Source organism: Bombus bifarius, unplaced genomic scaffold (genome assembly GCF_011952205.1).
Source record: "Bombus bifarius isolate JDL3187 unplaced genomic scaffold, Bbif_JDL3187 scf7180000007975, whole genome shotgun sequence".
NCBI lineage: Eukaryota > Metazoa > Arthropoda > Insecta > Hymenoptera > Apidae > Bombus > Bombus bifarius.
This window is the reverse complement of record NW_022884361.1, coordinates 802,464-829,091: the sequence shown is the minus strand read 5'-3', so window position 1 is coordinate 829,091 and position 26,628 is coordinate 802,464. Positions and strand designations below refer to the sequence as shown.

At 36.6% G+C, this 26,628-nt stretch overlaps 1 protein-coding gene across 16 annotated transcripts in view; it reads left to right on the top strand.

The window, feature by feature from the left end:
• Positions 1-26,628, top strand: part of LOC117204014 (kazrin) — a 141,090-nt gene that overhangs the window by 4,375 nt on the left and 110,087 nt on the right. For 8 of the 16 annotated variants that reach the window (XM_033440988.1, XM_033440993.1, XM_033440992.1 and 5 more), the window contains exon 1: positions 6,568-6,706. In XM_033440988.1, the coding sequence (XP_033296879.1) occupies positions 6,607-6,706 (100 nt within the window). In that variant the 5' untranslated portion in view covers positions 6,568-6,606. Of the gene's footprint in view, positions 1-3,676; positions 3,819-6,566; positions 6,707-26,628 lie in introns of those variants that run through there. The other 8 variants (XM_033440998.1, XM_033440989.1, XM_033440999.1 and 5 more) reach the window with 4 other exon arrangements.

Sequence of the window (26,628 nt, the reverse complement as noted above, 5' to 3'; positions counted from 1 at the left end):
TTTTTAATATTCGTAGGTAAACTAGTAAACTATTGTGTAAGGGGGTCTAAATACGTCATAGAATACAGAATGTAGAAAACAAAATATAGAATGTAGAATAGTGAAAATAGAAAAAAGATATACAATACAGAATACGTAGAATCCTTGAAATTTTATTCTGAAACATCCAATACGCAGAATATTTGATGAAATCATTTCGTCATTATGTTCCGACCACGACTTTTGTTCATGCATGGACCTTGTTTCGAGCAAAGACAGAGGCTAAATCTAATCTCCGTCTATGTGCCGTGACAAAAAACATGCATTACGACTGTAAAGCTCGCGTTACGTGAGTCTAAGCCATACCCTTGCACACGGCGAAGAAATAAAGGTAAAGAGTTAACGATAACAGGCCTCCAAACGGCTGGTAATTGACTAATTTCGTTATCGCGGACCGATGGGTTCGATAGATTTTTATTTTCTGCAACATTGTAGCCTCCAACGACTAGGCTTTCAATTTTTTGTCCATTTTCCCAATCCTCTGTCTAATTTTCCCTTATACAGTTACATTTTTGTTACAAAGTTATAGGGCTATATATAGTTTTAATACTCACTGAAAACTAAACTCAACGAGATAAAAAAAGGATAGTTTATTCGTATTTTGTATCTTCTTTGATTAAGCTGTTTCGAAAATTCTTCTGATTTTTCAGTTTATTTTCCATCTCGTTTCATTTCGATTTGTTATTTGAGAAAATATCATCGACACTTTCGGTTGATATCTTATGATTGGATTGGTTCGTGACACTTTGAAAGATTCATGCATTTTTTGATATTCTATTGAGAATCGCGAAGTGCTTTTGTATTTTATTCGACTCCAAGCTTTATACGGTTGGATTGTATTATTGGTCGGGATTAATTTCGACCGACTTGAAATTCAGTTTTATCGATGAGAATTATATTTAGAGAGGTCAGAACGTGCGGCCTGAAAACGCACGATTTCGTATCATGTGTATTTTTATACGTTCTACCAGAGTAGACTCGTGTCTACTACGGCTGAGCATTAAGTTCCACTCAGGATTATAACTTTCATCGATATAGCTATCCTCTCATCTTTTTGAGAAATCAGAAATTGAGAGCAATTTTTTTCCAAACCACTTGGCCAGGAAATTCCTTTACGCTTTCGTTGCGTCGAGCATAAAATCGAAATAAATGTGTCAGTAATATTAACATTTAATTCTCCTCTAATGTATTTTTCACACAATATTATATCGATATGAGAAAGGTTTTTAATTTTTCAATAGTTGAAAGACATCAATCATTCGTCCTATATTATTTATATGAGACGAACAGGAAGAATGTTATTCAAATATTCTAAAAATTTGGATTCGAAATCTCAAATTTCAAGATTTAATCTGCTACAAAGAATATTTTCAACCGTGTTGCAATTTCGATAGCATCATTTATTCATTCATCATTATTGGAAAAAAGGAAGCAGAAAAAATTGTCCTATCATGTAGCGTGTTAAAGCAGCTCGCTATGAAGAATATTTCTTATATTTCCAGTAATTTGCAAAATATCACTGACTCGTTTCATCTTTGAAATAAAAGAAATAAGAGTAACATGCTTTCAAGTTGCATATTAAAGCGAAGAAAATCATAACAAACGGGATATTTTCAATTTTTCTACAATTTCCGTAGCGCGCGTAGCATTCATTCCACGCTATTCGAAACGGAGGTTTGCATATTTAACCGAAGGAGGTGGAAAAAAGAGGAAAAGAGAAATTTAAGGACAAAGGCCAGCATCGTTGTTCTTCATCTGTATGTCTACAACGCGGATAGAAAGAGGACGGGGCAAAGGCATAACGTAAAAGTTGAGAATTTGCTTCCATTGGCGTATCCTCGGTTCTTCCTATTTGTCCTTATCGTCGTAAACAAAAGGAAGGTCCGGAATGCGTCGTACCTTTCCCGTGACGCAGATGATCCATTCGTGCTTCAATTGGAACACAAAAGGCACGTTTACGAACAATACGCATCGCTGTGGCACGGGATAGCTTCGCCCTTTTGATATCAACCTCGCGACTAAGTACCTAAACTCACTGTCACTGATATCTTTCTCCACTGACAATAGGTACCCTCCGCTCTGCAGCCTGAATTACGATGTTGCGAATGGATAGACCGAATAAATGCCACCCGATCTTTCGACCCCCTTTTCTCGCGTGCCTTGCTGGAAAAGGTCGCGAATGCGGGAAAATGTGTAAGGTGATACTCATCTTCAGGTGCATTAGACCGTTATATGTGTATCATCGCGTGTTGGATGGAACATATTTTCTGATAAATTCTGTGGAGTACGTGAAGCATTAAAGCGAAAAAAATACTGATGAAAGTTACTCGGTAACTATGGACCGAGAGCCGAGTGGAATCTATACCGTGGATGCTGTGTGTAATGATCGTGGAAGGAAGAGGAAACAATGATTAAACTTAGGAAAGTAAGAATAATATATATTGATGAATGTGCGGATTTAGTTTTGCATTACAATAGAAGAAAAGCTTTTTAGCTCTAGCAATAAAATGAAACAATACAGAGACTAGCTAAAAAAGGCTAAACTGAGCTAGAAAAAATTCCATTAATAGGGAAGAATATAAGGAAAGCGAACCAGAAAAGGAGTTCTAATAATAAAACATACAAAAATACAAACTATTCTCAGAAGGAGAAAGGAATATACTAACGAATGAAACAATGTATAGCAATTTACAGAAGATTCAAAACCTGAATCAGACTCCAATGGCTAACAAGAAATATACTTAAACCATCTCATACGAGCCCTACGTAGGTATCGGTAAACCAATCATTGCTACTAATTGACATTTGAATCCAAGGCCTGGCCATATTTCTTCCACAAACCATAAACAGATGACTGTATAATTACCTCAAGGCGTATAAGTTGCACGATAATTTTCAATCTTTGGAAGCATCCGTATAGAGAATAGGTCATAGAGGGTCGAGTAATAAACCAAACGGTCAGGTTCCCAACCCCGAGGGTATTTTTGCCAGTTCTCTGGCAGCGCGGCAACGCTTATTATTTACATTAAGTTGGGGCCAACACTGATATCTCTGTTCGTTAACAATGGCAACCCTCGAAGCGGTTTGAATTACAGCATCGCCAACCGGTTCGAGTGGATAAATGGTACCTGATCCCACACGCCGTGGCACGTGATGCAAAGTAGGGTCAAGGAGCCGAGTATCTAGACAAAACTAAGACGTACTGAGTTAATAGTGCAACGACCCTACCCGGTCTGACCGGCACTGTGTGCGACTAAAATCGTTTTACCTGGAAAAACACACTCGATTGTTTTTCCGACGGTCTTCCTGTTTCTTCGGTTTCTTTAGTAGATTTACTGTATGATGGATTCTTTCTAAATATGATCACTATGTGGTCATTGGTAGACCGCAGACAATGTCAAATCATTATTATTTTTGCTACAGGTAATAACTACTATTTCTATAGGCTGGAACTTGTGACAAGTAGTTGTATAGAACGAAAAAGGAAAAATTGCGAAGTGATTGTTATTACATATTGTTATATTTATTCGTAAAGGCAAAACATTTCCATTAGTTGGGTGGTCTAACATTTCTCTGTAGAATAGCTATTGAAGATGAATTCTGATATATTTTACACTAACGATGCATTTGTTTCCAGGAAGGAAGAAACCACTTCTGAAGTCGATGGGTCGTGTAGTTGTGTATCGCAGTGTCTTGTTTCGCGGTCGTGAACTCATCGCAACGTGCAGAAATCATCCGAAGTAATCACCTCGTTTTATACTCTGCAAAACCGTAACTAGGTAAGCACCTTAACGATACTATATCTCCGACATCATTTTAACGATATCCGAATATCTTGATATTTCACTGTGATATTATGATAGCAACTGGAACCGGAAAGATGTCATAATAATGCCCGGTATTTTCAAATAATTTCAAAAAGTTTGTTATGAAAATCAGAATCACAAAAGTATCAATTTTATAATTAAACTCTTATTATTGGAAAGTGTAAATAATAACTTACGTATCGTTTTGTCAGTATACAAAAAATTTATCAGAAGGAAATTTCACTACTATTAATTTGTCGGAAAATTCCTTTTTATAGAAAAATAGAGCGAGATAATTTTTAGAAATGGAACAAAAATTAGATGTAGGAAATATCTCATTTCATTGATAACATTAATTTAATTATACAAGAGAGATTGATTATAGGAAGCTTTTATTAAAAGAGGAAATATGTTTTAATGAAAAGGATCGTCAAAGGAGCCGTTTGAATTTTTCGCTTGACGATAGGCGGCTCTAGATTGGTGAAAACCAAAGGACTAATTAATCTTTGGCTTAGAATTTTTCCAAAGATTCGCGGTGAGACCACAAGGCTAGTGTTACCTGTCGATCTGGCATAAAATTCCTTCCGGTAATATCGCGTTTCAAACACCCATTGCCATCTAGTTACAATCTGTTAGTATCCGCAATAACATTGAATCTATCATTAAAAAACAGTCTCGGTATTGATTTTCTCGTGCAAGTTCAATTGAAATTTACTAGACGTCGTTTCAACCAAATATCCCTTTCAAATAGCGGATGTCTCTCATGGTAAACATAATAATTGATAATCTCTTAAGAGTTTACTAAATGGCAATTTAAATTTCTTTTAATTATAAAATTGTATCAAATATGATTTGTGGAAGAAATCTTTTTCTATTTTTATAGACGATATTTGTAATTTTAAATTTAATTTAATTTTATACACGCCATAAAATTTATTTTTGCAAGAAATCCTCAATAACAGTTTGAAAATTTTGAAACTCTTTCGGAAAAGTTCTGGAAAGCTTTAGAAATTTATCCGCTATTTAATATGCAATTTTTTTTTTAACCTAACAGGTTATTCCCCTTTTGAACGACGTCCTATGGTACGTTCCCCTTTTCAACAATAACTTATTATACTTTTCCCCTGCGGTTCGAATGGTGCACTTTCAATTATCGTAAACAGACACGCGCACCATCAACCGTGAAGATAAAAATGACGATTCTTGTTATTGTATAATAAACATTTTTCTTCGAACAATGTTAATCCCGAAGGAAATAAGGAGAGCGACCTATAAAGCTGAGAATATTTCTACAGCATGAGGATCTTTGTCTATCTGGAGCAGATAAAAACGATCGTAAGCGGGATAGGGTTGCTTTTTGTTTCTTCGAACGAATTTTTGCTGGTTCTTCTGAACGTGCAGAGGATTCTCGATGAGTCTATGAGCATTTTTTGCGAGACAGCTCTGCGGGGGTATTAAAACGATAATAGGTACGCTCTATAAAGTGCGTGCATCTAGAGCGAAATGGTAACTGCGACATGAACTTACAATGACAAGTCACGCAATGTTTGCTCTCTGTTCTCCTCTTTTTTTCATTCGCGTGTTTCTTATGCCACTTCCTGTCGGCGTGGAACTTTTTACCTGCGCTACTAGTTATATAATTTTTGGAAAATTTGAGACGAAAGAAAATTCGTAGAGTCTGCTCGTAACATTTTCATTCGCTTTACGTACTTTTCCCATCGAAATCGTTTTACAGATTTCGATTTAGAGTTAGATTTATTATTCTTTGTAATTAAATAACGTTTCAAATCTGGTTGTCACTTTGTAACAATTTCACTCTATGACAATGTTATTATTCCCTTGTACAATTATTTTACATTACAATTAGTAAATTATATTACAATTAGTAAATTAATTTACAGTTTGGTTTAGTTTCACACGTAACATAATGTTAATTAACAAGGCGCGAAGAAGAATTTATCTGGAAATGTGAAACCGTTAGACAGACAATTCGTGTATTTGAAATGATCGAATCACTTAATATAGAGTCGATCGATTCTCTTCACACAGTAGTTCAAATATACTAATCACAATATAGATGTAATCAGCAGTAATTGACCAAAACAACAGTAGACAATCAATTTTGCATGATAATAATCACAATAGTCAAAATATATTGCTTGGTAATGTATTAAATGGACACATCTATTTATACACTTGTAATATAAGATCATTAAAACGAACATTTCCTTCTCTTATTTTAAACTTCATTTTGTTTGTATTTTAAATTTCAACATCGCCTTCCCGTAAAAGACAAAAAATACGACTTATCATGGTTTTCCCCTATTGCAAGTATGAAAAACTGTCCCACTCTTTTACGCGAAATATCATCCTCTTCTTCCCTGCGCGTAAGAATAACCCGAAAGACGTGAAGCATTCCAGCATTTCCCTAAGTCGCGACAAACACTTGAGATTCGACACATCCGGATCTTGGTCGCAATTTAACGAATGGCGTCATTCATTCGTCCGCAAGTAGGGGAATCATACGGGCTCGTTCTTTCGATCTTCCATCCCTGTTCCTCCATTCCGATCATTACACACTCTTCCTCTTTTTCTCTTTGCCGCTCTCTCCCAGTGGTTCACATTATGCAGCGGTCAGGCCGATATGCCGCTGTTTAATATGTGGGCCATTTCAGTGCGTGGTTCCTCTATGCGTGGATCACACGTCGATTCTTTAAGGTGAAGCCCGAGTTGTCGAATATAAAAGTTCCGCGTGCGCGAAATGGTGGCGATGTTGGTCGCGTTGAAACGCGCACGGCCAAGGGTTTTCCTCTGGTGTCGATGGCTATTGTATTACCTTTGCTACAATCTGCTCGGCTTCGGTGAGTGAACATTCGTTTGTTCCGTCTTTTACGACCATCTCGGGTACTTGCCACTTTATGGGTTATTTCCGCGTGTACTCAGGTTTTTGTTTGATGGAGAATGGAGATCGAAAATCGTTAGGGCGAATGACGGCTAGTAATTGAAAAACTTTAATGCTTGACGTTTCAATTACATTTAACATCGTTGTAATATTGAAATTATATTTATTCAAAGAGAATGAAAGGTATAACGCTCGTATATTCGAAAGCGCAAAGGTTTACTATTATGAATATTAGTGACTATGAATTCATAGCACGTTTGAGAAAGTGATTTTATTCTGATTGATCTTGAGTCGCTTAATCTTTGACTCAAATGATTGAGAAGTGGAACGGTCTCTTTATTGCAGCTGTCTTGTTGAATACATAAGAGGAATCTTGATGCTGAGTATGTGTTTAGACGTATATCGTATTTGTTGTAACTTTGTTAATTTTAGAAAAGTGTTAGAGAGACAGGACAAATTTCTTGAAAGACTCGGTGACTCAAATTCATGGTTTATATTTTTGATTTCACCCCTTCATTTGAAACATTTGAAATATTCTGGAAGTAATCTTGTAAGATTCTTGAAATTGCAACGCAATTGCATTGCAGCGTAATTTATTTAAAATGTAGGTTACAGTATGTTATAGCGAAGTTTCGTTGTAGAGCGGTACATGAGATCGCGTAGCGTAAATTTTTGGGTCATCTAAATCGGAAGGCGAGCGTTATGTGACGCATGATAATATGAAAATTCAATTACGTCACCAAAGTGTAGATACGTTAACACCAGGAATTACAGGCGCTCGTTGCAAATCCGACCTGTCAGCGACGAATTGTCTGAATTGTCAGCAATGAAAGGTTTCCGGCACTGGCCACTGGCCACTCAGACGAATTTTTCACGGTTTTACGTTACACGTCTTGAAATCTACCATCTAACACCGCTTTCACTCTTCCGCGTAATTCCACCGGCAAGAATGGTAGTATTCTGTAATTCTAAACGTGAAATTTTCTGCTATAAAATTTTATAGATCCGTGTAGTTTGTTCCGAGTACGTTCTGTTACGATGTTTCAATGAAAATATTAAATCATTCACTATTGTAAACTGTGGTCTCTTTTCTATGGAGTTCTGCAATATATTAATTAGTATTCTCCTGTAACCAAGCCGAGTCGTACGATGTCAATTCGAGACAAATATAAAATTTCTGATAAAGTATTACGAGCGAGAACATTATTGAATTACAAAAGTTACTTATAGCTCGAAGAGCGGACCTATATCGAAAATCAATATATCGTATCAAAATTAGATCGCTATCATGAATTATTATATTGCAATACGTGTTTATATGAAGGGAATACATTGGTTTTCAAGAATATATAATAAATAGATTTTGTTTCGAATTTCTGTGAATAGATTATCTGTTTAAGATACGAAATTCATGTCTTTTCGTTTGCTACGATACAAAGCGCTGGTAAGTGATTTCGTTATCGTGCAGAGTTTAATGGGTTACCACAAAACGAGCGGTCATCTATTACCACGAAGCATGTGGTAACGAGCGTTAAGGTAGTTTCAGCGAAAACATCGTGCATGTTCATGTAACTAGATCAGAAAATAGGGCATTGGTCTTATACGATAAGAGAGATAACATTTTTAGTCAAATTCTCTGAATATTCCAATAAGGTTTCGCCATGAAAACTTTACATACGACAACTTGTCGAAAAGCGTACTTCGACGAATTCTTCATTTAACACGAGTCGCTCGAAGATTAATCGGATTATAATAACTCCACTAATACTACAACAATTCTACGATAAAACCATAATAATGAAGGTGTAATGATTCTAATTCCATAATTACAGTAAAAATAAATGATCACACTTCGAATCTACGGAGGAAAAGAGCGGAGTTGGAAACAGGTGAATCAGGAATCCGTACGTGGCGCAAAGACTCGAAGATTGAATCCCCACAAATCCCATGATAGCAACGAACTGTAATCGAATGAGCTGCTCGTACACCTGAACCGAATTCTTGTTGCAAAACGAATTAGGCATTCCCTTGAACGAGGGGTTGTCGAGCGATTTTATCGCGATACCGTCACACACGGAGAGATTCGCGAGCTACAAAGAGGTACACGGCCCTTGAAAACCAACGGACATGCCCACGCACGTGCACCCCGTCGCGTTCAAGTCGAAAATCACGGGTGTCATTGTGGTTTGTAGTTATACGATGGACCATGTAATCGACCAACCCCCCGAACTCTCGTCGAAGGCCGGCCAGGCCAATCAACCTCCATTGATTCACTTTCGTCCCGTAGTCTCTCTCAACCGTGCCAACAATCCTCCGAAAGTTACCCTCGAACCAGAAAGGGGTGTAATCTTGGTCGGCACGAAGCGCCGTGTTTACAGACCGGCCAGAGAAAATATTTTCTCGTCACAGGGGTTTCAGTCGGAGGCTCGGGGGTGCTCTCCGTTTCACGGGTTCAGAAAGTTGGAATTTTTTTCCTTCTTCAACCCCTTAATGAGGAACAGGATTGCGTAATAAGAGATTGAGGAGGAAGGTAGAAAAATAAAATGATAACGAGGGCTGGAATTTTTTAGTCTCGCGGAGAGGGGGGAAGGGTGCAAATGGTTAATGACGCGAACGTTGAAAAAGATAGGAAATTAATTTTGCATCGTAGAAAAATAAAATGATAACGAGGTCTGGAATTTTTTAGTTTCGCGGAGAGGGGGATGCAAATGGTTAATGACGCGAACGTCAAAAAGGATGGGAAATTAGTTTCGCATCGTAGAAAAATAAGCCGATAACAAGGGTTGGAATTTTTTAGTTTAGGGAGAGGAGAGTTTAATCAACGTGAATATTAGAAAAGATAAGAAATTAGTATTGTATTATAGTATCTTAAAGTAATATAGTGGAAGATATGTAAATTCTCTGTTGGACATATTAACGAACACTGTAAAATGGAACTAACTCGTATCAGACGAAGGATAAAAATTAACAAACACATGAATTTTTTCTTCTATTTGAAAATCTTCGCTTCTGGCACTTGTTATAAATCTATTCATCATTTTTCAATTAATATCCGATTCAAAATCTTACCATCTTGACTTTCAGTATAAAATTTCCATAATTTCGATTATTATTCTTATCGATTTTGCTAATTGCAAATAAAAATCTATAGTTTTTTTTTTTTACAATTCTTTAGATATTTTCTGAGAGAAACAGTGAATTGATCGATCCTATTTTATCGCGTTAAATATTTATCGCAGACAAATGTTTGATAATGTTCTTTGGACAGTCTTCGGCCTTGTTCCTTGCTCGATATCGGATCGTAAAACCAGGCTGCTTTTTCCTGTCGAACGACCTCTCGAAAGTCGGATCGAGGGTCCTCTCGAGCCATTCCGGTCTATCCAATTAACGATTCGCGGACCGATCATTCCGGGAAACGCAGCTTTTCTCATTGAGCGTCGCGCCAGTGGCGCAGAATCCCTTTTAAACCTGGCCAGAGGTGAATTTACGAGATTGTTACTGAATTGGTTCGATGTCGTGGAAAAGTGAGCTGGTTTCTTGGCCATCGATTGGGAGATTCATTAGCGTGCTTGCATTCAAAAGCTAATTCTAAGTTTGTTTCCTGCATCTGAGTTAATTCTTGTGATTGTATATCTTCAGAAGAGTTGTAGTGGTATTTTTAGTTGTTTCTATCATTAGATTTTATTGTTTCGTTAATTTTAGATCCTCTTTGTGATTTACCAGATTTTTCGTTCACGGTAAAAGTCCAAAGTCATCGCGATCCGAAACACTGTGAATTAAAATACGAATAAAAAAGAATTAGTTTGCTGTAATTTTTGTACATGGAAATACAACGATGTGCTTTTAATAAAAATGTAATGAATAAGAAAAACGTAGGATGGCAAAATATATAGATCTTCAACTCTAATATATTGATAATTCAGACGATAAGTTAACAAATTATCGACGAACTATACATTGTCGTGACATTTTCGCTGCGAAAGGAAAAAGTATAGAGAGCAAAATGGTATAAAGGTTGGTGACACGTGAGAGTAAAGTAAAGCTATAGGCTGCTATGAACCTAAGCCGAATGTGTGTCGAAGAGAAATTGAGCAGAGTAATCAAACGTAGTCGATGCAATTGCAAGCAAATTCGCAATCAGTTCAAGTCACGAGGAGAAAGTCTTTTATATCAAATGTACATAAAGTCTGTTACACAGTCTCGACGTGTGCACTGTATAAGAAAAGAATTTGCACACATCATATTTCCAGTGTATTTGCAATCACTAGCGTCGTTCTCCGTAAAGTAGGAATCTTTTCATCAACAGTCGCAACCAAGCAAAAATTAATTAGTTTCTTACAAAAATAGAACACTGTCTTATAATGCCACGAAACAAATTTTTACTGCATAAAGAAAAATATTTATAATTAACTTTAATAACTTCCTACGACTAAATATTTCAAATTCTTTTCTTTTAAACTTTCATCGATATTCTCAATCATCTTACACCATGATACGTATCGATTAAAACTCACAGAAAAATTTGCTCCTCGACTTTAATATCAGCTTTTTTGCTCCTGCTATTGCAGTATATCGATACTATCTCACCCTTAAATGTAACAGAGAGAACCCTTAGACGGTTAGACGTTGCGATAATTACAGGGTTGCCGACAGATTGAACAGTTTCCTCGCCCCTTAAGCCGCGTTTACACGGATCGCGTTCATTTCGCCAATGAACCCCTGAAATCGAGTCTACACCACTGTGCGTCCAAAATAACCACCCTACGCTGTCGGTGACCTCGGTCGATCGGGCAACACGCTGTTGAACCCCCGATCCTCTTGACTAAGGGATTTTCGCGGCTTCTATTGACGAATGATCTCGATTCCACCCGCTCGAGTAGTCTTCGAATTGTACCCAATTGTTTTCCTATCATTGTTAACGAGTATTCTCTCGGTGTTTCATGCTAGCCGCTAATCGTGCGTTAAGCGCCACTGTAAATCAGAAGCGCATCGGACCGTGCTGGTCCCATTTGTTCCTCGAATATCCTGCTCATTTGTAATGCCGAGTTTCGGGAGTGGGGTAATTACGGTGTCGAGTGATTTGTTACAAATTAGGACATGGTGTGTTCGATAGTCTTATTATTGGCATTGCTTCGTGAATTTTTCTTTGGGCAGCTGTCGCGATACTGAACTTATACAAGAAAAAGAAAGATACGTATGTCAAGCGTTAGTTGAAGCGATGAATTTTTACAAACTTAAACTCGGTGTTCGTCGTTTCTGGATTTTCTTCTTGAACTTCTTTTACTTTGTATCAATTACGATGTCGAATATTTTTTTGTAAATTTGGATATCGTTTGGAGTATGCAGGAGAAGAAAATTTAAGGGAAAGTTTAAAATTGTTCGATCGAATGACTCCTGTATTCCTAAGTATAATATGTTGAGTATTAATTGCAATGGATGTGATTTTATAAATCTAGATCAGCGGTGCTGGAATATTATTTTGGATTTCTTTCAGATAGAATATCCTATTTGTTTCATGAATTTTTCTTTACACAATACGCGTGTTTTCTTAATCACAATAAACAAGTTCGGACACGATGTTCGTTGGAACGAACGTATTAGTTATCTTTTATTTGTGAAATTATTCGCGAAATGGCGAACGATATATAAAGTATTTTATTAAGATAAAGCATCGAAAAATTAGAAAATACTTTGAAGAAGGTAAGGTAAATGGGGTGACTGTGATATATGGAGTTGCAGATGTTTAAGAAGATTCGTTAAGGCGGTGTCAAGGCTTGAATTATCGATAGGAGTTGTCAGGGAGTTAACAGTTTACAAAACAATTGACAGTGACGGAGAAGCATTATCTTTTTATCAAGTTTTAGTTGGTTGATAAATCTGACGAGAGAAAGATCGATCTTTAGACGAAATCGAGACGAAACAGCTTGGCGGACCATTTTAAGGCGAACGGCCGTAATAGTAAATTTTAAAGTCACTCGGAGTAAGACTAAGCAGGGATTCGATGATAAATCCAGCGAATTGCTAAAGTTTTCCGATAGAATTGCTCTGATAACGGAGTGGAAGAAAGTTTCGAGGGAATCTGAACGATGCTCGGTTGCTTTTAACATATTGCATCACTGATACATAGTTCTGAACTGGGTATCTACGTAAAACATAATTCATGAAGGAAATCCAAAGAAATATTTTAATATCAAATTTGAAGAATATCGTGCCTTAATTTGCAGAAAAATTACCTTTAGTATTTTCAAATGTTTTTTTTATTTATATACTAAATTAAATTTTATTAAGTAATTATTGATTTTAGATTCTATAGTAATTAAACATCCTTCTACTGTTTTTATGAAACGTTGGAAAGTCTACAAGCGTTTTTACATCCGTTGTTTATTGGCTGGCACATTTGGTGATTAAATATCTTTTTACCACTCTATATGATTACCAACGTCATGTTACAAGTATAATATGAATTTACTCTTATTTAAAATGTACCGACGTACCTCAAAACTGAACAAGTACTTCCAAATAAAATATTCCAAAGTAAACTGTAAAGTGATTAAAGACCGCGAAGAAATAAAAGAAGTAGGAAAGAGAAGGATTGTTGCACAGCACGATTTCAATAAAGTACGTGTTTCTTTTAAAATTTCCGATATCGTCGCTGTCTGGCAGATATCGTGAAAATTTATTTTGGCGGCATGCAGCTGCGTCGGCCAGCGTTAGACCGGAAGATTCCTCTACGTTAACCCCGCATTTCGTATCCAGCATCCCCCCGGTGATGCGAGGGTGAAACCGATATCCCGGCAATTTTCTCAATTGCATCCACTCTGGTCCTGTCGGTGACAGGAGCATTCCTGCCTGCTTTGCAATTTGTATATTAATCCTTGTATTATATCATCGTCTCCATTATAGGGGTTTACAATGGGAAATGAGATATAAATACGGCGAAAAACTCCTTCGTAGAAGAACGTTTCAAGATATTGTCGATATTTCATGGAACATCTTCAGGATGGATATTATGATAAGTAAATTGACTGAGATGATGAATAAACCACGTTTATGAAGATTTAAAAAAGTATTGAAATACAGTGGAATTTAAATAATCCGGAAAATAAATACTCCAGACTCTGCTAATTTATTAGTATTAGAGTTATCAAACTGCTTTTTCTGATTTGTCTACCATAGTACATTTCGTACAAAGTTTAATTCAGAAGAAAAGGACAAAAGTTAAAAGATCTATGTGCTCCTTCGACGCTTCGTTCTATTTTTCAATTTCGCTTTATTTCACACATTCAACTATCGAAACCGTAAAATAATTATAGAATCGTGTGAATATGATGTAGGACTTCAGGCTATAATATTTCCCCTTTTTTTCGAAGGAAGAATAAAAAGGCTACCTTGAACCGGCTTTCCTGAAGGGTGTAATTAAAGGGATGGTGAATCTAGATAGCGCTTTAGACTTGCTGCAGCATCATGCTTGTTCACCCGTTGAAGGTACTTGCACTCCTCTTGAGAAGGGAGTGTTTTACACCCTTGGGACATACGATCTATCAGCGTTGTTCCTGCCAGGCGTAATCACCGCCCTTAACCCTTCCGTTCTTAAAAGATAACGATTACGTCATACACGAGACAATGGCATTTTGTATCTAAATTATGAGATACGGTAGCGTGAATCGGCAATTAGCCTCGATACAGCTGATAAATTAATATCTAAATGACAGCCTTCGATCAAAGGGCATTGCTTGATGACAGCTATATTCAAATCGGTAGCTTTTTATATTCGACGTTTCCTTATTTCGATTTGTATGGAGATTTTTTAACAGTTTTCGTGTTTTAAGGATACTTCTTATTAAGCAAATTAAAAATTTTTCAAATTATATTTGTATATATCACATTTAGTACATGCCATATCTTTTGTACTGCCTTTGATCCATTTTCTTCGTCTAAAATTTCTTTCAATGACCCAGATCTAGTCAACGATCTGAAACCCCTTAATTATCAATCTTTTAGAAATACTTTTAATGTATTCCACGAATAAAATTTCTACCACAATCTCCTGAAAAATAACAAAATTTTTTTTAATAGACAGAAAACCAACAATCCAAAATACAAATCATCCAATTACAAATTAAAAACATTTCCAATGTGCCTCATAGATAAAATTTCTATCAAAAATTCCTCAGAAGTGACCAAAACAGAGCAAATTTTCCGTAATCGATAAGAACTGAACAATCTAAAAATTATTTCGTAAATCTCCCAATTACAAAATTTCCAAGAATATTTTGAACGGTATTACCGAAATTTAAATTACAAAATTCTCCCGCATTCTAGCAATTAACCGAAATCGCCGTTAACGAAGTGCTAAGTTATTTCTAAGGTGGGAAACGTAGGTAAAAGTCGATGTTCAGTAGCAAACGGCTTAGTGTTCGCGTGACTGGTGGAATTTAGGTATTCATTTAAGTTTCGTTTACGTTCCGTGCGGGACGCAGTCATCCTGCACCCTCTTGGCTCCGTTATTCGCTTTCCCTGTGTGTATGTGCACCATGAACCGGTGATGCACGCGAGCCAAGATGATCACCGACCTTACAGTTGGATAAATTGGTTCGCAGGATACTACCAGGCATCACGGCAGCTGTTTTTACATAAGAAACGTTTTACTTTTACGTAAATCTTTCGCCAATCAGAGGTAATTTTGTACGAAACGAACAATTATTGCTTCTTCATGAAAAACTGCTTTTCCGGCTTTCTTTTGTTACGAAATGGAAACGTAATTAGTAGACTAGGAGAATTATTTGAATTCGAGTCGCTATCGGATATGTCCATTAATGGAGGTTGGACTATCACGATTTTACTATTGTAAATTTTGTACAAATTTTAATCCAAGAATTTAATATTACACCTTCGTCATACTTTAAGTTAATTGCAATGTTCGCAGAGTAGGTTTGTATTTCGCGTCTAAATAAATGCCATTCTAAATTCCAAATTAAAGGAACTTTAATTACAGCGACGCAGAAAGGAATTTTACAAAACGAAATTACGATTGACAAGAGCAATAAATAAATAAAATACATATACCGAAAGAGATAATTGTTCGTTTTTTACCAACACGGTAAAAAATTTTTATTACGGAAGTTAATAATATTGGTGTGTACTCACGAATATAATTTTAAACTTCCTTTTATCCATGATTGTATATTCTATATGTAACTGACGTGACGCTAATACCCACGTACAAAATAAGAAAAAAGTGTTTTACACAAAGCCAATAGAAAATTGACGTAAAACGTTGACACAAAATCGATTCTAGAAAATTACACGGATCGACCGTATTGATTAATCCTGGCAAAAGTTTCGGAATATTGTCCCGGGAAAAATCGTAAAATGGCTGTAAAACGGGCAGTGTATTGACAGGGGATAAAGTTTATTGGCAGTGTGTTCGACCGTCAAAACACATCAACCTAGAGGCTGACTTAATCACGGTAAAAGATAGATACGTTGAATTTTTGTGCGTGGATAGAATGGTACAGTGTAATTTCGAGCGTCCAAAGAGACGGACGTTATACGTGTTTTCTTTCGCTGGTTTTTGATCGTCGACTGTAAAATGACACGCGAGCGGATCTATGCTCGCCGGCAAAAAGTAATTAATTTCTTGCCCGTTCATCCGTTCTCGGACGGTGCATGCAAGATGTGTGGGTGCGCATTTGCGTATGGATAATTTCTCGTCGAAACGCAACGAAATTTCAGCGTTTGCTTTATTTATTCATGGTATTTGGTACACGAATAACTGGCGAAAGGGAATTCTGATTATTCGAAAAAGTTGGAAACCGAGAGAAATATTTTCTGCAGGAACGAGAATTTTGGTAATATCTTTCTGAAAATAAAAATTTAAAAAGTAGTATTGAAATATACGTATGAAAAATATATGCTTACAGTGAAATAATCATGGTGTGTCTAACACTTTGATTTTTCTTTATGCGTGTACATTACGTTTAGAGTTGTTTAGTTATGGCAGGGAGAGGTCTATGACCTGAAAAGTAGAAGCCAATAATTAAAATAATTATCAACGCATATGATAATTACATAGTTGAGGTCAAATGGTCATACAGAGATGTGTTTCACTTTTTAATTTTCCTTTACGTGGTGAGAAAAGGTTTATAATCCAAGATTTATGATCTGAAAACTGAAAGCTAATAATTGAAAAGTAGTACAAGTACTTTCTTCCAAAAATTGGGTCGATACAGGCAAAGGTACGTAAGACTTATATTTATAATGAATTTGTATGAATAATATGTTTTAATTTGTTCTTCTTATTAAAAGTTTCTTTGGTCATTCGTGACCTACAACGATATAGAGTTCATTAAACAGTTGTCAACAAACGGTTTGGCATATCAGAACATCGATTAATGATTAAGTACGAGCAAGATTTTACGCAGAAAATACTCAAAGATTGCCAGTTATTTTCAGTCGACAACGATTACGAATGCTGCTCGTTGCTCTCTCTCTCTTTCTCTCTTTCTATATCTCTGTCTCTCTCTCGAGTGCACAGTTGCTGAAGCGTTAATGTTTCGGTGAAGTTGTAACGAAATTAAATGTAATTGGATCAACGAGGCGACCCAGTTCCGATCAGCCGTGGTTTAAGTTATTAATTACAAGTTTCAAACTAATTATTCGATATTAATTTATTGAAGGTTTCTGTCTTTGTCGTAATGGCTCCTTAACCTAATTTTATAATAGCTGCTCTTTTTGAAATTTATGTTCTTTCTCCAATTCCTTCGATATTTATACCTCTTAGTGTCGAGATGTTTTCTTACAGTTTGAAATTGATATGTGCACTTTATAGATTTTAATATTCGATTATTAGAGACTGTACCAATAGACTTCTTTGAGGAGAAAGATATTGGCTGTACGTAATAGACGTAGGGAAGATGATCTCTGTAAAAATCTAGGAATGAAATATTTAAATAATAAATAGAAAAATTCTTCTCATAGAATGATACATAAAAATAGACTAGAAAATGGTTTTAAAGAATTGATTAAAAATTTAAGATAAGATACATCTTTGAAAAATATATAAAAATAACAACGTTCCTACAATTCTACATAAAAGGAACCTAGTCTTTTCTGTAACGTAAAAAAGCCGTAGCAAACGAAATAGATACAAGAACAAGAATATTTTTGAGCGACCGAGGAACGAAAGGAGCTCTCGAAACGTTCATATTCGAAGGTGTGCAAATATTTAAGACCGTGGATAACTTGCGGAAATCTTGATCGGGAAAACGTGTCTCTAGCTGCGGGCGTTGGTTCATTCGGGGCGAGGAACCGAAAGATGTACTCAACAGCGCATTCACTCGCGATCTCTCTCTCTTTCTCTATGCACATATGCATATCCGTGATGTTATTCGAAGGCTTTCCGCAAGCATAAGCTTCGACTCACAGTACTATGCATTGATGCTGGCTCTTAAAGGATATTATAAATTGCACGATAATTGACCCTGTTGGTTCTAGGATATCGAATACAGATATTTCATTTTATGATCGTAATCAGAAAACTTCGAATTTCTATGGGACGCAAGTTGAATTAATAGACGTCAGTCATTACGGAATTTATGTGAAAAATAATTCTTAGAAGGATACACATGTACTTCCATTTAAATACAGATAGGCAACTAGAACGAAGATTGTTACGTGTAGAAAATTGAGCACGAAAAATACAATTCGTGGATTGAAACGTGACAAAAGAAGCAATACTGATGTGTATATTTTCTGTAATAACAAATGAAAACTTTTACTGTTATCTCTCTGTTGTCTGTATTCAAAAATTGGAAATGGCAAGTTCAGTTTTCGCGTCGCGATGTATATATACGCGAAACAGTGGTAATATTGACAAGTGAATTTTTTATTGCAGAGAAACAACAATGTTTTTTTTTTGTTTAAATGCCTAGAAATCACAGACGAGAAGTCAAATTTTTGTGTGCAGCGAGAAAACGTGAGAAATGTCAATGGTATTTTTTATTCTAAAGGATCAACATTTTTGCGTGTAAATGTCAAAGAATCGGAGATGGGAAATTCAATTCCGGAAGAGAGAAAATAGTAATACTGATACAATCATTTTTTGCTATACGTATGTCGAAGAATTCGGGGTGATAAATTTAGTTTTCGTATCGTGAAATGAAAACACGTAAAAAAGCTGGAAATATTGGTAAATGTATCCTCTGTCACAAAAGATGAAAATTTCTTACATGTCTATGAATTATAAATAAGCAGTTAAATTCTTATGTAATTTTCACGCAATGTGCAAATGCATAGAAATCCAATGATATTAAAAAACATGCTCCTTATCATGAAAGTTAAAGTAATTTATATCCTGCTATAATCTGATTTTTCATCTCTCATAATATAATAAAATCATGCTATCAATATTGCAAACTACATGCAACGTGTTTCTTCCCACGTCGTAAAATATTTCGTCTTATTGTCGGTCTAATATTAAGTCTTCGATCGAACTTGTCCATAGCGAGATGTCGGATTTGCATGAAGAATGCAACTATGACATCGTTAAAACTTCATAAGTCGAGGAGGAAGAATAACGAACACATAACGCGGTAAAACTTCTTTCGTTCCTGTTACAGAAATTTATTAATATTAATAATTCAACCATGTTGGGAATTTTCGTTTTCCCCGTTGCTCTAAGATTCTTAATAAAAAAACATATTAATCACTTGGCTTCCCATTAACTTCGACTATCTTGTTGTATATCGTAGTTGTTTTTCCGCGTAAAAGTTTCCTATGGAGACGTTGAAACGTACAAAGTGTAAAGAAATTTTATGAAATTGTCATTTTGTTTTCAAAGTTTACTTTCAGAGTATTTTTAAACAAACAAAAGGTAGATAAATATAATAATTTATATAATGAACTTACTTTTGAAAAAGCGTAGATTTTTATTTTCTATAAACCGAAGGTAATAAAATAAATTAATTAAGATGTAATAAAATAATAAAATAAATGAATTTTAATTTTATTTTATTTTTTCTTTTTGTATAGTTGTATTATACAGTTAATGGTTAATTTGATTTAACGAACGAGATTGTAATATTGTAATAACATATAATTTATTTATTATATTTCTAGCAGTACATTTAACAACAAAATTTCAGTTTTGTTGTGTAGTAGTAGAAGCTTAAATAATTTTTACCTCCGCGGATATTTGATAAAACAATCGTTAATTATAATGCTTCGTTCCTCGACGAAACACGATCATAATGAAATTTTTATACAACTTTTCGTAACGATTCCCTCATGAAGAATCGCCAGATTGGAAAAAACTGAATCTAGCCTGATTAAAACTTGGACATTCGACGTAAGACGACCTGATTGGAAACTGCCTCCATTTATGGCGATATCGGGGTCGTCGTTGCACTCGATACGCTTTTGTTCTTCTGAAATATTGAGTTCGATTTCGTTCCTACTGCTTCTCTATGTACGAAACTTGTCTTTCATACTTTCCTTCCGTATCATTATTTTAAAACTAATCAAATCTACTCTTCTTCTATTTCACAAAATAAATTATACGCTAGAGAAGGTAGAAATTTGTAAAAATTCTGTTTGAAATATTTTAAGTTTCCAATACCTGGTCCATATTAAAGCTGTCCTTGATTAAAACATCCATTCCACCAGTTTTATCAAGCTTTATCAGTTTTTTCGTGCTATCTTTGTTTCCGTTCATTCAATTTAAAGTATCCAGTCATCATTTTGTAACAGCTCGTATAATATAACTCTGGTTCAAAGATAAAAAAATCACAGGAAATTCGTAATATTCATATTTTGGAGAATGAAGAGAATATCCAGATGATTAAGAGAAAATGATGAAATACCTTCTTTTCCTCTTTGATTAAAATTCTGAACATTCCAATCACGAAAAACTAGGTACATCGAAGTCGATCTGTTAATGGAAATTGAAGTACATATTTGCAAAACGCGACTGGAATTTCGTGGTCGCGCCAGAAATTCGATCACCGTCCATTTTATCGCTCGTTAAGTGCGATTGACCAACTACTAGCCTTTGATTGCGTTACAAAACGGTGTTTTGCAAGCGACGCTTTGAGAAGCCTTCCTTTTGAAACGGTCAATACCAAGAAAAAAAATTAGGTTCCATTACAAAAGAGAACGCAGCTCTATTTTTGCGTTATTCGTAGGTGAATGTACGAATCACGCGGGCTTTGTACAAATTCTATAGCGTACACTGTCTATTATGTTGACCCTTCACAAGGAAGTAATGACTTCCTATTAGATACTTAAATCTTATATTAATTTCATATACAGTGGGTTACAAAAGTACTTGAACGCTTGCAGTCATCTTAAATATAATATACCTGTTATATGAAATATTTTGAAATTTAAGTCAGAACTTAAAAGTAAGAAAATTTCCTGCACAATTTGTACAATTTTTAATCTCTTTAATAATTTATTCAAGAAAGAAACCAGGAAAAGTATTTTTATATTGTCTTAGAAAATGAGAGTAAAAAATGCAGCAGAATGTTCATCCTATCAGCTAATTCAAGATGTTTTTGACAGCGTCGAAATTCGTAAGAGAAAAGCAAATTTCTGCATACTGATTCATCTTTTTGTCATATTCATATTTCGAGATACTCTGTATCTTCGTCAAAAAAACTTCTCACTCCATCTGCTCCAGGAAGAAGAATGAAATCACGCACAGTCAAAAGACCCCAAAAAGCTGTCACAAAAGAATTTGGACGCGCGTGTGCGTAGTACACCGACGAAAACTCGTTATCAGTAGCCGAATCTGTGGTCGATATTCGCGATAATGCTCGCGTTGACTGGTATGACGCGGTGAAAAAGGTAAAAAGAATGCTGCGATAGAAAGGGTGGAATAGGAGAAAGCAAAAAGAAAAAAAAGAGAGAGAAAGGAAAAAGGGCGGACAAAGGGGAGAGAAGAAAAAAAGGCATCGTTGCGATAGTCGCGTGGAGCCACAGGTATCCGAGGACCGCGCGATCCCCATTCTGCCATCACCCTACAGGTCGTTTCAGAGCTCACCCTCCGCTTCTTTCTGTTCTCTTCTGTTCGTCGTGTTCCCTTTTTTGCTTCCGCCGTTAGTGTCGAAACGTGCTCGTTCCTCGTTCCACGCACGCTGACTCCTTCCGTTCCTGTTCTTTCTTCGCCGTGCGGCCCGTAAAGCGGCTTAGGGCTAATACCCCGTGGATCAGCCGACGAGGTAGAAAGAAGCTGCAGCCGTAATCGTATGGCTACGATTTTATGGTCACCTGAATTGTGCTCGTGGTCTGCCTGACCGGACGCCCGCTTTAATATCTCCGCCTTCGTATTTGGTTCTAAGGATGTGTAGTATTTATTAAAAATGTATTTATATTTTATCCTTGTACTATTGTCTTCTCTGCTTCTCGTTTGTTCAACCGTTGTTTGCCTTTTAGGCGACGAATTGTCGATTGGTCGAGGGATGATCTGTTATTTCAAGTCTTGCGTAAAAATTTTAGGGAATGTGGACAAAATGAAAGTTTAGGAAGAACTCTACTTCATTTTGAAAGGTCGAAGATTTTGAAAAATGTATTTATATTTTGTCTCCGCGCTATTTTTTCCTCCCTTATATCGTTTGTTTAACGGCGGCTTTTTCGTGATCGAATTATCGATTGGTTAAAAGATGATCTCTTACATAGTCAATAATGCTTAGTTTGCTTCTAATGATAATAATACATGATAGTTGGTAAGCAATTTCTATCGACATCGATTTCTAAAACAGCGAGGTGTATCCTTGTTAGGCTACATATTCAAAAGAACGTTCGTGTGTAATGAGACATGTGCCCTTTAGCCGTGCAGCGTATAGAAGTGCAGCACACCCCGTCAGTATCAATACACACGTTTTCCCTTTAACAGAGACACAGTGTTCCTCCTTTTACCTCAGTTTTCCTCTGCCCACTATATTGCCCTTTATAGAATTTTTATACAGACTTGAAAGATCATAAACTTAAAAATTCTATTTTCCTATTATCCATTCTTCAAACAGAGTTTATAACGAAGTCTCTTACACGACATTCGTTGCTTGATAAGGAATGGTATAATAATGTTAAGGTTATAAACTTCAAATTTTATTTTCTTATTATCGCCTCTCCAGACAAAGTTCGGAATAATATTTCGCAGACGTTCGCAATTCGTTGGTTAGTAAGGAATAACATATTATATACATAGAATATAGCGTAGTATCTCCCCGTTATTAGATTTAAATCTAGCGTGAATGAACTTGTTACAAGTGCAACTCTACGTAGTACAATGTCCCGAGGACAATAGGCATAGCGGTGCAGACATAATAACAAACCTGTGTATAGTCTAGCTTAACTTCATTTCAACTCCGAAGTACATTAAACAAATCGTAATAACAACTATTCGCCTGATGCTTATCGACTCGTAATTGTACGTAATACGTAATACGTAATTGTACTACAGTTCGTCCTGGAAATAGTCACTTCAATCTCAAAATCGATTCTGATTCTGAAACAGGCTGAAATTTCCATAGACTTAAGGAAATTCCCTCACAATATATAGGAAGTTTGAGAATAATTTTAATAATTCTCCAGCAGATTTTGGTATTCTTTCTATTCTCACTAATTGATAAAAATACATAAATAAATGCTTATAATACATATAGCGATTAATAGAAATATTTGCACATATCCTTAGTTCTCTACGAAGCGTTTTTCTATCAGATTCTATATTTTATTTTCGTAATATCAAATTTTTGTAGTAATAGGAAAATGCTACTAAAGGGTACAGAATTTAATATATTTACCTAATTAATTTGTATATAAATTCTACAATAAATACAATGGTGTGCAAATAATCTCTAAACTGTATATGTTATTGAATAAACAAGTTCTACTAAATTAATTTTCTTAGCTCAATGATTTAATCTTGCACTGTATCTCAGTCCTTCTTCACGTTTGCAAATCAAAGTAATTCCTCGCTATAGCCAAAGCGTCGTGAAAGCGTGCCTCAGATTTCTGCAAATAAAGATAGATATATTTCCAAACGAGGAACACAATGCATTCGAGAACCAAGATCCTTCTTCTAAAAAAACGGGAGAAATCCAGCACAGATAAAGTGTCACGAAAACGAGCATACGTCAGCACGATCGGAGCAAAGCCCTTCTAATCTGCTCTCGATAGCATTATGGCAGTGCCAGGCACTGGCGATTTTCGAAGTTGCTTCGACACGCGAGGATATCATCCCTCGGTGGGTTTGTTCGATCCTTAATAAACTAGCGAAATCGCTTTAAAACCGAACAGTATTTCAAACGCGAATCAACAGTTCCACTCTGGTTCGCATCTTCCATCCTCTTCTCTACTCTTCAGTCATATTTTCTCGTCTCTTTCTATAGAACGTGGCAACGGGGTTGATCGGTGTCCTTCTTCCTCCGGGGGGATAGCAGCGTATGCGCGTGCCACACCACGTAGCAACCCCCTGTATGCCCTGCAACCCGCCATGGTATTGATCCACGAGCGGAGGCAGCCCCCATCCCCTTAGGTCTATCGAGTTCCGCCCCTGCGGGAGTAGGATTGTGGCGATGGTAGGAACGGTGGTGTGCCGGTTGATACGGTGGTGGTGCAGCTGGAGGGACTCGAACCCAAACGCGGAGAGAGCCTCCCCAAACTAAACCGAACTACCCCTACCCAGGTTTCTCGTGAACCGGCCTACCAGCCCCCTTCGTCTCTGTATTCAACCACCGCCGTTTCGCCTCATTCCTCCCGCCGCTGTTCTCCTCCACCGTTCATCCGTGCACACCCACGCGTACAGACGTAGAAAAACGTTTACGTGGGAGCCGCTTTATGGACACGCGTTTCTGCTCGATGTGAACGATGCGTGGCCGTTCTGTGTTTGCTTGTATGTAATATGCAGAAGTAGGCACGCCGAGGTAGTACGTGGCTGTAGTGGTTCTGGTCACTGGGTACATGTGAATAGTTCTGTATGTGCTTTCTGCGTGTGTCCACGCGCTATCTGAAAGCATTAGAGTCCTCTTTGCTACACTGTCCCTAACTTTCGACTGTATGTAGTTCGTTGAAGGGTGAAATTGTGTTTGGAATGATAAACGGGGAATTGGATGTTTCGAGGAGCTTGGTAATTGATACGCAGTACGTGTTTGAGGAGGATTGTTTGTGAGTTTGATAAAGTATGGCGTTGTTTCGGGTGGTTGGTTCTTTTAGATAGGACAGGGAGGTTTTAATAGGTTTTTGGATAGATCCCTTACTCACTTCGAATTTAAATCCTTCCAGCTTTGGTTGGCGGCATAACGTATTATCTATTTGATGATTTGATATAACATGTGATCTAGGAAGGTTTTGATAATATTTCAGGTACTTTCAACTACTTATGGTTGCTCTGATAATTTTGGGTGGTGATTTGATATACCATGTGCTCGAGCTAAGCCTATTCGCGAGTTTGATATAGTATGATATTGTTTGGAATGCTTGGTCCCTTTGAATAGAGTAGTTTTGATAGTTTTCCAAGTACACTTGGATGCTTATGGTTGCTTTGAATTTGCCTCTGCCTTTGATTAGTAGTTTAACGTGTTACGTATTTGACGCAGCTAGTTTGCAGATTTGATAAAACACGATGCAGAGGTGTGTCGATAGTTTACTACACAGATTATTATGGTTTGGGTCAGGCTTGCCTCTATTACGTATTTCACGAAACTAGTTTGTAAATTTCGTTAGTAAACGATGTTGTTTAGGATGTTGGGTTCTTTCGGTCAGGAATACTAGCGAGGTTTCGATAGTTTGCCAGACAGGTCCTTATGGTTGCTTCGACTCCGCTTTTAACTTTGCTTGGTGGTTTAACTCGAACATTTGGCTTGGTCGCTTGTAGCTGTACCTGTAGCTTCTGATCGTCGATGGATTGCAAATTCGTAACATAAGGTGACGTAGGATTGGCATTTTCGATTCGGTGCGCTGTCTGACTGCGTAATTTTCGATTTGTGTCTCCCAGGAGGAAAATTCTTGGACTGGAAATTTTTACATTTTATGTATATTATGTCATTCATGTTATTTTCATAGTATTCTATTATTCGTTGTGGCTAGGAGTATATTTTGAAATATCGCTGATATCTCGGAAAATATCTCTGTTCTTTTTTATGACTTATCCTCAAAATGAAACTTAAATAACGAATTTGGAAAATTACCACGACATTTATTTGAGTTTGCGTAATTATATGAATCCAAAGAAAGAGAATTGAAGATTTTTTCGTGCTCAGGAAACAAAGTTACCATAAAAAATAGATTGAACTGTTCGAATCTAACACTTTTACGTTACCAATTTACAAAGAGCGAAAGAGGATACTGCATCGATAGATCGAATAGCAATCGATCTTTCGCTTAACGTCACTAGATTCTGTCCGTGCCGCCTACGGCTGAAGCGGCTAAGAAACGCGAGAAACAGTCCAATACCGATTCTATCAACTTCTCTCATTTTCATTCGTTTATACGCCTTTCATTCGCGGAATGGAACGAGATGGGGGTAGAAGTCAGTCGGTGGCACTCGAGCAGGGCTTCCTTGTCATCCCTTTATCGTACGGTCGAATTCTCCGTGACTCTCCTTCTCTGTTCCTCTCTTCGGCACCACCCCACGTCAGAGTAAACAATACTCGAGCCTTTTGTACGTCCCTTTCCTCCCTTTTTCCCCGAGCGGAGTGCCGCGTGTTCCTCTAAAAGTGGATTCACGATGAATTTCTTCCTTTTTTTCGGAGGTTAAACGCATACCAAAGGATACTCGAGCCTTTTCCATCCTCTTTTCCAACGTTTTCTTCCTCTCGATTTTTCTCATCGTCCCTCATTTTCTCGCTCTTCTCGATGAACAACGATGTGACATAGTAC